General features: G+C 32.2%; 1 protein-coding gene across 3 annotated transcripts in view; it reads left to right on the top strand.

The window, feature by feature from the left end:
* LOC129960723 (protein zwilch homolog) overlaps nucleotides 1–13,977 on the top strand; it is a 46,863-nt gene that overhangs the window by 10,052 nt on the left and 22,834 nt on the right. For all 3 annotated transcript variants that reach the window (XM_056074313.1, XM_056074314.1, XM_056074316.1), the window contains exon 5: nucleotides 10,733–10,914. In XM_056074313.1, coding sequence (XP_055930288.1) covers nucleotides 10,733–10,914 — 182 coding nt within the window. The remainder of the gene's footprint in view (nucleotides 1–10,732; nucleotides 10,915–13,977) is intronic.

Raw genomic sequence — 13,977 nt, 5'->3', positions numbered from 1 at the left:
CAGATGCTAATGGGTGTTTCTTCTCTGTCTGAATGAAAAATGTTTGAAACTTTTTTGGTTTGACTCAGTGCGACCCAAGAAATATACTTCGCAACCCAATTTTGGGTCGCGACCCATAGGTTAAGAACCGCTGCTATACACCAATCAATCAAATCGGTTGAAAACGACGCGAAACAATTTTTTATTTTTATTTTCAAATGTTCAGGAATAGCGAAGTCACAAAAGTTATTCAGTTGGGAAAGGATAAAATTTAATATTTCTTAATAAATGGGAAAGCCTGTTTCTTTAAAGAACATTTTATGAAAGAATCGATTTTATGTGAGCACTTTGTGGTTGGATTTGAGGATTTCATCAATAAAATTTCTCAAAGGGAACATGTAAACTTGAATGTCAGATTTTGGTGTTTGTCTACTGAGGAAGTTAAAGCAAGATACCTGAATTTCGCTTTTTTTTTTTTTTTTTTTTTTTTTGTCATAGTTTCTCTGATGATTTACTTGTGGTATTTTAAGAAACAACTAAACCTTCGAGCTTGAAAAAGCTTTGCCAGGTATCAATGGTTGGTCTCAATGCTAATTTCAAATTCTTTAAAGAACTGACATCATATATTAAGGAATGTCCCGGAAATCCAGAAATCCTCAACATGGGCTCTTGTGGATTGCATTTTGTGAATCTGACTTTCAAAACAGGGGGAAATGTGCTATCTGGAAATCTTAGATTTCATGACAGCTCTCTATATGTTATACACTAACTCAAAAGGATTTAAAAAAAAAAAAAAATGCGCCAAGAGATAGTTGGAAAATTCGTAGGTGGCTGAACAATGTTTGAGCACTTCACTTATATAAAAGTTTAAATTAAACAGGTTGAGAAAACTGCTCCTACCAATCGGATTATGCCATTATTAAAAAACTCATCAATGACCCCCTTTTCTGCCAGCAAAATTGGCATTTTTTTCACTGCATTGCAAATGAATCTGAAAGTTTCTTATTTGAATACCAAACTGATGTGCACTTCATCCCATTTCTTTTTGAATATCTAACTAATCTACTATTGCTACTCTTGAAAATATTTGTGGCAAAAGATGCATTAAGCGAGGAGTGTTTTGAATGTGGTCTTTGAAAATGTAGCAAGTTTTCTGCCATCCAATTTAAAATTCTTGAGGTAGCTAAGAAAGAGACTTTATGAGAAAAGGAAGATTTTGTTTTGAAGACTGATAATGTTTGGGGCTTCTTTCTTTTACAAGCCCCAAATGTTTGCAAAACAACTTTAATTATTTTTTTTTCAGTTCACTTAAAGCAGGATTGATTCTTTTAAACCAAATGTTTTTACTAGTATTTCAATGATTGGTATTTTAATTTTGAAATTAATAGTAATTAATATTTTTTTCCTTGAGTTATTATCTATAAATTTGTATCTTATGCCTAGCATTATTTGTAATAGTAAATTATATATATATATATATATATATATATATATATATATATATATATATATATATATAATATGCATAAGGGTTTGATCAAGCATTTATTTTTATGAAGAATTTGCTAAAGAAGAAAGATTTGAAGTAATATTTGGTAGTTTCTCTTGTTTATATCTTTGAAACAAATATATATTATTAGGACCATAATCTGTTTTTATATTTAAGCTGCAATGTAGTGTTGAAGCTTTTGATCCAATACAATAAAAGAGTTTAAAAGTTGAGGAAGAAATTGCAGACGTTAAACTTTTGCAAAAGAAGCTTTAAACCTTTTTAGTTTACTTAAAGCTAACTGATTGTTTTCGACTGCTTTTTTTTTTGTTAGTATTTTAATAATTGATATTTCAATTTTGAAATTAATAATTATCATTTACACACACACATACATTTTATGTGCAACAAGCAAATAATAGTTATTTGTTACTGGAGTTATTATATGAGCTTTTGATAAGAGCAATTAAATTTTTATGATTTGTTAAAGGAAAAAGATTTGAAGAAATATTTTAGCAATTTCTCTTGTTTTAATCTTTTCTAAAATATATATGATTTGGTACACATAAATATGCTATTTTTATATTTATGCTGCAACATTTATCCTGTTAAGTTTTAAATTTTGTGTAAGAAAAACTTAAGTTCTGTTAAGTTTTAGGTTTTAAAGTTTGAGCAAAGATAATAATCTTTATTGTTAGCATAATTTAACTTATGTTGCAAAGAGTAATTTGAATGTTTCTTTGAATTTTTATCCAGTTTTAGAAGCAAAGCGTTTTGCTAAAGTTACTAGTATTTTTTACAAATAAGAAATGTAATATACTTTTTTAATAATTTTTTTCAGGGTGTTCACTCCATTTTAAAATAAAAAAAAATTCATAAAATTAAATATATATATATATTTCATATTAAATAACTGGTAAAAGTGTTTATAATGTTGTACATGATGCAATAATTCTGAGTACGGAAAAAGCCAGGAAACTAATATAATTAATAGTTCAGGGAAATACTGTAAGTTTAGGCGGGGAAATTTTTTGTAGTTTCTGTGGCCATCCTGTGTTGTCAAGTTGCTAAATAAACTTGAGAAAAACCTATAAATTCTATGAATTATAAAATATTAGTATAATAATGTTTTGTTCAGATGTAATTGTTCATTTCCTATCTATTTCATTACATTAATTTAATTATTGTGGCATATGTAAACATTGAGCATCGTAAATAAAATTGTGCATCTTTTAAATAATTGTGTGCTTATATGCATCTTGGAATTTTTCTTATCTATGCATATTATTTGATGATTTCACCATCATTAAAGATTATTTGTTTCCTGATTTGTATCCTGAATGTAAAGTGATTCATGACTCTTTCTGAAATGAATCATGATTAAGTGAATTATAGAAGTTTTTGGTTTTAACTATTTTGCAGTAAACCGAAATTTTTATCTTTAACAATTTAAACTGTAGGACATTATAGTGAAAGTGCAATATCATTTGAAAATATCCTTGTTAGCAAAGGAACATAGTGGATAAAATTAATTGAATTCATTACTGACTAATACTGAATTGATTCTTTGGGGCTAATTTTTCTTTATCAAGAATTGGTAATCAATGACTACTAAATTAGATAAACTATGTTCATCCATTTGAGGTATTTTAAGAATCTGGCATGCTGTGGCAGTCAAATATCTGGCATACTGAAATATTTATATATAGAATGATTTGTCCTAGTTTTTCATATCTGAATTTTATTGATCATATATGAGACAGATTGATAAATATTTAAGACTATCCATATTTCACATAGAAAATGGCCTTATTACATAGGAATACCAAAAGATATTCATGTACCTATCACTGAATGTTGAAATAAGACTGCCTATGACATTCACAGCTATTATAATGCTAGTGGAGAACATCCATAAGTGGCTGGAGAAGATTTTGATAATCGTATGAATAGAAGCTATTACTTTCCATATCATGAACCTTATCTTATCGTTGTTCTCAACAACTAACGAACACAGGGAAAGAAGGAAACAAACCCAAAAGGCTAAGTGTCTAAGCCCTTAGAAGCCAACATTCATTCTTTTGGGTAAAATTCTTCAGACAGTAACTTTAGTCTGCATTTGCCATTTTCCTTGTTGGGCAAATTTTCATCTACCAATTAATTATTCAAATTTTATTAAAAAAATATTTCAGTAATTATAATTTGTTTCCGTTGTTTTCTAGGCATTCATTGTCATCTGCTCAGCCTGAAGTTAAATGCATATTCGTCATTTCTAAAATCTGACAACTACCATCAATTCTGTAATGCTCATTAATGCTCGCTGCTTTTATTTTCCTCGAACGTATGGAAAATTTACAAACGAAAAGGCTTCTTCTAAACTACTTTGTTCCTAATCCTCGCATTCATAGGGATTTTCTCTTCTCTGAGCTGATTCTCTTCTCCACGTCTGTTTTTGCGTTTTTCATGGAATAAACATACCTTGCGATCCTATGCTGCATGGTAATTTTTCATCTCTTTAATGCCTATCACCTCTCTGAATTTATCTTTCGAATTTGGGCAACACCCTCTGCAAACATCGATACCGATGTTGCCGCAATGTTTTCTCCTGCCCATTTTGGTTTTTCTGGCATATCTTGAAACATCTCCAGTTTTTACGCTATAAATTAATGAGTATGTAATTCTCTACAAATAATTACTCATTTCTTTCTGGTGAACACCATTTTTTTTTCGGACACGTTTTTTGTGCCACTTCATGTAGACTATTACAGATTAGGACACCTCTCACAATCGGGTGCCACGTCTAGGTGCTAGCATCGTTCTTACACACTCTACGTTCTAATACAAAAAGGAATTAACAGAACTTTGTACTCGACAGATACGCCATCTATCGGCGTGAAGCTGTAACATACTCCCCACCTTGAAACCCCATGGTTTCAAGAGATTACAATGCTGAATAACATAAACAATATTACAACTTTTACACAAATCTAGTAAAAAATACACAATATACATAATAATCAACATCTTTAAGAAATAAGAATCAAAACTTACAAATTTCAACATCAAATATTACAAATTAATTATGTTCCATAGGCAATACACAAATTTTAGAAATGGCTCTTTTACAAGTACTAGACTGTGTTTTAATCTTAACAACACGAATTTTCTTATCATCACCATAATAAATTTTAATTATCCTACCCATAGCCCATTCATAACAAGGCAAATTATCTTCAATTAATACCACTAAATCTCCTAATTTTACATAATTTTTGTCATACATCCATTGAGATCTCTGTTGTAATTGACTTAAATAATTACGATGCCAAAATTTCCACATATATTGTACAAGTCTAGTTACCTTTTGCCATTTCTTGAGATGACTTTCTTTTAAATTTGTCAAATCAGGCTCATTCAAAGAGGTTAAAGACCTATTTATTAAAAAATGTACATGAGTAAGAACCTCAAAATCGTCCTCGTTAGCTGACAAGGGGCAAAATGGTCGAGAATTCAAAATTCCCTCAATTTGCACAATTACCGTTAAGAACTCTTCAACATTCAGTGGACCTGTTTTCTTCACTGTTCCCTTTAGGTTCTTGACAAACCTGAAAACATAACTCAAAACACGAACAATTTTACTATAACTATTACTTATATCTAATATACACTGTAAAAAACTAGGATTATTACAAATGGAAAGATTAATCATAAGATCATTATTCAGTTCAGAGTTCTTCGCAGTTCTTTTCACCTCAAGAAGATATTCATCATCTGAGACACCAGGATCGTCATTGAAGTTTGGACAGCTACTAGATGAAAGAAAAGACGGTCCATTCCACCAAATGTCCAACTGTTGGATCTTTGAGGGGAAAACTCCTCGTGATATCAAGTCCGCAGGATTCTCAGCAGTATTTACATAATGCCATTGGAAGTTCTCAGTATACTCTTGAATCCTAGTGACTCGATTAGCAACAAAAGTTTTCAACGATGTAGGTGGAGTTTTGATCCAAGCAAGCACCACAGTGGAGTCCGAGTACAAATGTACTCCATGAATGTCTAGTTGCAAGGATGACAGAACCTTAACGGTAAGCTAGGAAAGCAGATCCGCTGCACACAGCTCCAAACGTGGGATACTAATTTCTTTGATGGGAGCCACTCGAGATTTGCTGCATAAGAGTGACACCTTTATCTCACCAGACTTTGACAAAGACCGGGTGTAGATGGCACAACCGTATGCATTTTTCGAAGCATCTCCGAAGCCTATCAGGTCTACTTTCAGAACAACACATGACGATCTATGCTTACATTTTTCAATTGACTCAGTTCAGAACTAAATTTTTCCCACTCTCTATTTAAATGTAAGGGAACTTCATCGTCCCAATCAATTCTCAAAATCCACAACTTCTGCAAGAACATCTTCGCTGTGATTATCAAAGGTCCTAAGAGGCCTAAAGGATCAAACAATCTGGATATGTCCGATAGCATTGTTCTTTTTGTTGCAGGACTCGCAATTTTTTGAACACTAAAACTAAATGTATCCTTTTCAGGATTGAATTGTAATCCCAAAGTTTTTAAAGTTGCTGAGTTAGGGTTATCGAAATTGTATTCTCGGTCCGACGTTGGAACTTTTTTAACAAAACAGGATTATTTGAGCTCCATTTGTGAAGCTCCATGCCAGCTGATTTTAACAAATGTATTAACTGGTCTTGTAGTTCAATGGCAGAAGATAAATCCTCGGTACCACTGAGTATATCGTCGACGTAAAAATCTTTGCCAGCAGCAGCGGCTAAAGGATAGTTGTTCCGCTCATCACAGCATATTTGTTTTAGTACTCTGGTCGCCAAGTAAGGAGCGCATTTGGTTCCGTAGGTAACAGTGAGCAACTTAAATACACGTAATTTCTCTTCCTCTAAATCCTTCAATAAAATACATTGTAAATCACACTGATCTGGATGTATCCAAATTTGACGATACATCTTTTTTATATCAGCGGTGAAAACTATAGAATGTTTTAGAAACCTCAACAAAATAGCAAACAAATCATCTTGGACAACAGATCCTGAATACAAATTATCATTAAGCGATTGTCCAGATGACGTTGCCTCTGATGCGTTAAAAACAACGCGTAATTTTGTAGTACTACTTTCTGGCCTAAAAACGCCATGATGAGGCATAATGTACCTTGGAGTTTCGCAAGTTGCCTGCATATGCCCCAAATTCTCATACTCAGTTAAAAATTCGCTGTATAGTTGCCTATACTCTGGTTCTCTCTTCAAACGTTGCCAAAGTGAATTAAATCTTTTAGTAGCAATGCTTTTTGACTCGCCTAAACATGGGGGGTCTATTTTAAACGGCATTTTAACAACATAGCTTCCATCGTCATTTCTGAAATGTGTTTTCATGAAATGATCTTCACATATTAAACTCTTATCATTTTGTAATTTATCTCCCTCAACATCTTCAATTTCCCAAAATTTCCTTAAATTTGCATCCGAATCTTCTATTACCAACCCACAATGAACAGTAGTTTCGTTTTCTATTGGAACACTTCCGGTAGCAACAAACCCAAACACAGTATTTTGAAAAACAATGCCTGTTCCCGGAAACCTAATTTGACCCGATCTTAAAAGTTCATAGAATATTTGGGCACCTAATAAAATATCCACATCTCCAGGTTCATTGAAACTCACATCCGCTAAATTGAAACTATCTAATTCTAGCGTATCAATGTCAAATTGTTTGGAGGGGATACTATCTGTTATATGCGGCACTACCAATAGCTCAATTCCCTTTTCAAAGCTTCTGCTTACGTTCGAAATTTTCGTTTTTACGATCGAGTTAATAACAGATGATGATTGATTTAGTCCAGAAACCAAAATGTTTCGTCTTTCTTTTTTCAAATTCAGTTTATCGGCTAACCTTTTTGAAATGAAATGACTCATACTACCAACATTCAGCAACGCACGTGCACTCATAAACATTCCTACATTAATTTCAATCATCACATTTGCAGTACTTAATAAAACCAATTTGTTTACATTTAAGTTGGTAGCAGTGAATGAATGCGTACTGTTCGCAGGTGACTCATTCATCAGTTGCAAAGAATTATGACTGGGATTTTCAATTCGCGGAACGAATACATTTGACCTTGGATTTAATCCCGCGTTAGCATTTTGCGAACGAGTTTCAGTTTCGCTTTGAGTATTTCCCAAGTGCAAAAGAGTGTTATGTCGTTTTTTGCAAATGGAGCAACTGGATTTTGAATAACAGTTAGCAATTTTATGGTGATTTAAACAATTAAAACATAATTGCTTATTTTTAACGACCTCAATTCTCTCATTAACAAGCATATTTTTGAAAACAGGACATACATTCAGGGAATGATTTTCATTAGATTTACAAATTACACATTTCGGAGTTTTAACTTCCGCTACGAATGCTTTTTGTGGAATGTATTCTTTACGATATTTTTGAGAATGGTTTACAACTTGCGGTCATGAAAACAAATTACTATCGTTTTTGAATTTTGACGATACATAAATATCGCAATGCCTGGCCAAATCTGGTGGCACATACCAAGATTCTCCTTGTTTCACGCCAATATGAATTTGTAGTTCACGATCTAATGAATCAAATATTTTTTCCGAAACCATGAGTTCACAAACTCCCTTAAAATCATTTACCTTTCTTAATTGACAATAATAATCAAAGGCTGCACTAAGTCGCGATGCAAACTGGATATAGCTTTCGTTTGGACGTTTTTTCGCTTTACGGAAATTATTTAAAACTTCTTGTGGGGTGGACTGAAATTCTTTTAATTTGTCATACATACACAATTCATCTTCATTTAAATATATCATTAAATTGGTAACTTTTTCGCCTAAAATATTTAATAGGATCTCTGATTTGAATTGTTCTGGGACATTTTTGGTTTTGAAAGCTCTTTCAAGCGATTGGAAAAATAAATTATACGACTCTGCTCGTGTAGGAACAGGAATAGTTAAAGTTTTTACACTTTTTATCAAACTTTCTAAGCTAAAATTAGAATCAGAATCGCTATTTGTTACATTAACCTTTTGTGTTGCATCTTTTTGTAAATTCGCAAGCTCAAGTTGTTTTTCTATTTGCGCGAGTTTAAGTTTTTCCAATTCTAGTGTCTGTGCTTCATTTTTCTCGTAATCTTTTTTCCTATCAATTATTGACTCAACTACAGTTTTTGCGAATTCATAATTATCTTTATAGATCTCGCTCTTTTCAATTAAATCTCTAATAGTAATTACTTTGGCACCTGCAGGAATATTAATTTCTAGTTCCTCGGCAACTTCAATTAATTCACTCTTTTTAAGTTTTGAAAGCATTTTGAAAAGAGAACTCTGAATATATGCAACTCATAAAAACGAAACTAATACACAAGTTTAGAAAACAAAAGTATACTCACAGTTACCCTGAAACCAAAACGGATACATTAATGCAATCATCGGATAGTCCAATCATAGGAATTTACACATTATATCCATTGGAGATCACTCTAACGATTCAAAAATCACTGAGAACAATATCAAGTAAGCACATGCGGCAAAACAGAAACACTTGCCGACTTCTCAAAACTCTCGATGGTTCAATACTGCGTAGTCGACGGACCACTTAATGTAATTCTCTACAAATAATTATTCATTTCTTTCTGGTGAACACCATTTTATTTTCGGACACGTTTTTTGTGCCACTTCATGTAAACTATTACAGATTAGGACACCGCTCACAATCGGGTGCCACGTCTAGGTGCTAGCATCGTTCTTACACACTCTACGTTCTGATACAAAAAGGAATTAACAGAACTTTGTACTCGACAGATACGCCATCTATCGGCGTGAAACTGTAATAGAGTATAATCAAATTAATAAGTATTGTATCAAATTAATGAGTATAAAATTCATTACATTTTCATGTTTTTATTTTTCTTCGAGTTTTAATATTTTTGCAATTGAGGGTCCTAAACTACTTTTTCGTTTTCAGTTATTTATTACCCCCTGAATCATCAAATCGGCATGTTACCTAAATGAAAAATAACTTTTAAGAATGCTCTTTCACTTGAAAAAATTCATAGTTGTTACTTTTGTCATTTGTTACTTGTTGTCATTTGTTACTTTTTTTTATCAATTTTTTTAATTTCCAACAATTTTCGAACTTTCTATATTTTTATAGTTGAATAAGATTTTCACCTACTAAACGTTGTTTTGGACCCTGTGCAGTATGTTGATTTTTTATCTTCTTGATGCCTACTATCACCTCTCTGAATTTGTCGGTCGAATGCGGCAGCACCTTGTATACAATTAAGTTTAGTTTGATTGGAAAAGCTATTTTGGAACCTGTAATTTTAAACCATGGTCTGATGGCGAATACAGTACCTAAGCTGGTTCTCTTCTATTTAAACTTCCATGCCACACAAGCAGAAGGATGTTTGAAGTGTTATTTACCGAATTAACTTAATTTGCAACCATAAGGATAGAGCAAAGCCTTTTTATTTCCCATTGACTTTACTTTTGTTTCTACTTTATCTTCAATCCATTGACATTGCAAAATACATCAATAATGGATCATTAATTCAACATTGCAGTTAGGCTATTATTTTAATATGGTATATATTTGTTGAGCTATGCAGAGTATTCCTCAACAGTGAAAGAGGGTGATATGATTGAATATTGAAAAACTATCAAATGGAAATATAGGAAGAGAAAAAAAAAAAAATTACATGTAACTTTACACAATCATTAAGACAAAACATGCAATTGTAATAATGTTAATAGCCAGTATGAGCTCAAGTGATGTCTTCATTATATAATCATGGTTTAAAATTATGAGTTGCGTCACAAAATAGTCCTTAGGGTTGATTCAAAACGAGACATTTATGTAACTAAACTAAAGGTACAAAGTGCTTCAACAATTTGAATATAATTCACTATTGTAAACTTTTTAAAAAATATTTTTAATTTATCTGAAATTTTTTATTTCAATTTGGAAAGGTTAAATATCTTCTCCTTTCACTGAAGCATCTGGGAAAAATAAATGAATAAATTAAAAACTGTGTATTCAGTTTATTATGAATGCATCTACTTAAATTCTATTTCTTTGTGATAGTGTTAAAATATTCAAGTTGAGATTAACTCTTTTGTACATTAAATTACTTTTTTATATTATCTGGTGCAATTTTAGATTTCTGGAAATTTAGAATCTAGCATTTGAATCATGTAGAATTTTATTTTCTAGCCAAAGAAAATTTCAGAAACTGAAAGTAATCGTGATGAGGTGTTTTCAGAAGATGCTGGGTCACCTTTGGCATTACAGTTTGATTCTCTTTTGCAATTGAATTTGAGAGAGATTGCTATCATCACTTTGAAGGAGCTAACAGAAAATCATTTCCTTTATCCATTGTCTGAAAATATAGGAAGGTGAGTTTTTAATGCTCATTTGGTAAAATGGGTGTAGAATAAATATTCATAATAAACCAATTTATGATTTTGTTGTAAATTTTTATGTTTTAAGATTTGTAAACCTCTGCAGTAAATCATTTAAAAAGATGCTTTTATGGCTTTGATTTTATATTTTAAATTATAATTTACTGTGCCATCTTTTTTATTGTTGATAAAAATGACCTTGAAAGGAAAATTTGTATCAGTTGCATAAATAGGAGGATTATGTTTTAGACTATATATTTCTACTATATTTAAGATTTATATCGATTTAGTTTTTAGATGTAAGAAAATAGTCGAATTATTATGAATGAAGTGTTAAAGTTTTTACTCATTTTAAAGTCATTTTTATTCATTTATTAAATAAGTTTTAAAGAATAAATTTAATTTCAAAATGTGATCTTACCCTTAAACTGTCAGGAAATGCTTTTATGGTTGCTAAAAAACGATTTCAGTTTTGCAATTGGGTTAATCATAAGTGATAAAATTATGCATTAAAGCCTATGAATATATATACATACTGGATGTATCATAAATTTGTAAATACTTTAAAAATTCATAAAAATTGAAGGAATGAGTATATTTTAATGCGGTTTGCGAAACGTCTTCTCATGAAGGGGGATTTTTTTTTCATACAAAAAAAGTTCAAAAATTTGTCGATAGAGGGCGCTAAACACAAGCAAAACAAATAATTCTACGGGAAAAATACTTTTATTTGCATGCAAGCAATTGTTTACATGCGTATCACACCAGTACTACAGTACTTGTTTTATGTGTCCGCCATCACCACAAATAACAGTTTGGAAGCGGGAGACAACACTGGTAACTGCATCATACAGCATATCCGGATGAATGCATGAGATTTCGTAGCGAATGGCTTCCTTTAGCTGCACTAACGAAGTTGGCCTATGGCGGTACACCCGAGACTTAAGGTAACCCCATAGCCAAAAATCAAGGGGTGTTAAATCTGGTGAGCGTGGGGGTCATTCATGTGTAAAGTGACGGCTGATTATCCGTTCTTCAGTAATAGTTCTTCTCAAAAATGCCTTCACTTCGGTGTCGATGTGAGGAGGTGCCCCGTCTTGCATGAATGTCACTGTGTCAAGGACATCGTGTTCCAATAAGGACGGTATCACTTCCTTCTGTAACATTTCCAAGTAACTTGTTCCATTAACTGAACATGTCTTCCATCCTGCTTTTTTACATAGCTTTTCAAAGAAAAAAAGGGCCTACAATAATGGATGCAGTGAAACAACACCAAACAGTAACCCGTGGTGAATGCAGGGGCTTCTCAGTGTAAGCATGTGGATTCTCATGTGCCCATATTCTACAGTTATGTGTATTAACTGTTCCATGCAAAGCAAAATGAGCCTCATCTGTCCACAATATTTTCAGCAGCCATCGCGGATCATCTTCAATTTTCGCCGAAGTCCAATTTGAGAATTCCAATCTCTTAGCTGTATCATTTGGTAAGAGCTGATGTAGCGATTGCAATTTGTATGGGTACAATTGCAATACACCATAAAGGATACGGTATACCAGTTATTCGTGCCACTTCTCGTGCGCTACTGACTGCACTTGTAGACTGTTCCCTTAGCGTGTCCATTTGCGAAGAGACATCGGGGCTACGGACTGTTGTTAAATAAGGTGCACAATTGCGTGGCCGATGACACAAACTTCTAGTTTCTTCGAAACGGTGTACTAGGGAAACAAGTCCAGCAGGAGTGATCTGACCTGAACCTTTCTTCAATCTTTTCTGGGTCCTAAACTTTCGTAAGGCTTCAGCCGCCGATTCGTTGCTGACATAAAACCACTTTACCAATAGTGCTTTATCCACCAGTGTCAACATCTTAATACAAACCTTATGCAAACCTTTAGAAATGATGTGTCAATCGCTCACTCTGCCTTTCATAAGACTTTAATTTGCATATTTCCACTGATTTGCTTGTATGCAGCGGCCTCTATTGACAAATTTTTGAATTATTTTTTATGTATAAAAAAAAAACCCTTCATGAGAATAATAGTTTCGCAAACCGCATTCAAATATACCCAGTCCTTCAATTTTTATGAATTTTTAAAGTATTTACAAATTTATGGGACACCCGGTATATATATATATATATATATATATATATATATATATATATATATATATATATATATATATATATATATATATATATATATTAAATTCAATTTATCCATATTCTTCAAATAATTTTTCCCTTGCTTAGATTCAAATTTTCCTTTAAATCTCTGATATACCAGGTTCTGGCTACTCATGCTTCTCAGTCTGATTTCTGTGACTTTAACTGTCCAGCATTAACTTACAGTATTGCATGAAAAGCACACATGAATTTAATGCTTGTTCAACTGTAATTTGATAAAATATTGTTTTGAAGCTATATAAGCTCTAAATGTATCTTCACACCTTTTTTTTCTTTTTCTGATTTCTGTCTTCTTGTGATAGGAGCATCCCTGGTCATGGATTTAGCAAAGAAAATTTTAAAAACTTAAAAAATTGAATTTTTTCCCTAAGATTGAAGAAGTTAATTCTGTAACTGTTTCAAAGAGAGCTTTTTTTTTGGACCACTTATTGGAAGTTACATGCATGTAATAATTTCAAACTAGCAGTGTTCTAAAAAGCAATTAGCAATTCCCTAATCATGTAAACTGGCTTTACTGTAACATCAGAGTTGTGTGGGCTGTTAAATTTCCCCATGGAATCAAAATCCTGAGTTCACAGATTCCTTTCTAAAACTATATAAGTTGAGAATAATTTTTTTAATGGCCGCTTTCTTCTGCGTTCTCACTTCCTGTTTGGTTCACTATGCTACTCGCCATGACTTGGACTGAAAAATTTGGGTGGAACCTAAATATTTGATTATTTCTTTGAAGTTATAAAGAATAAAAATCATTAAAAAAATTTTAAAAAATTTAAAAAATTTGTTTTACATGTGTATGTGTGTGTGTGCTTGGTTTAAATCCTAATTAATCTCCTAATTTTATCTTAATTTAGCCCATATTAACTTCATTCGAAAG

Source organism: Argiope bruennichi, chromosome X2 (assembly GCF_947563725.1).
Source record: "Argiope bruennichi chromosome X2, qqArgBrue1.1, whole genome shotgun sequence".
NCBI lineage: Eukaryota > Metazoa > Arthropoda > Arachnida > Araneae > Araneidae > Argiope > Argiope bruennichi.
The sequence above is the reverse complement of the archived record's forward strand: the minus strand, read 5'-3'. Positions and strand labels throughout refer to the sequence as shown.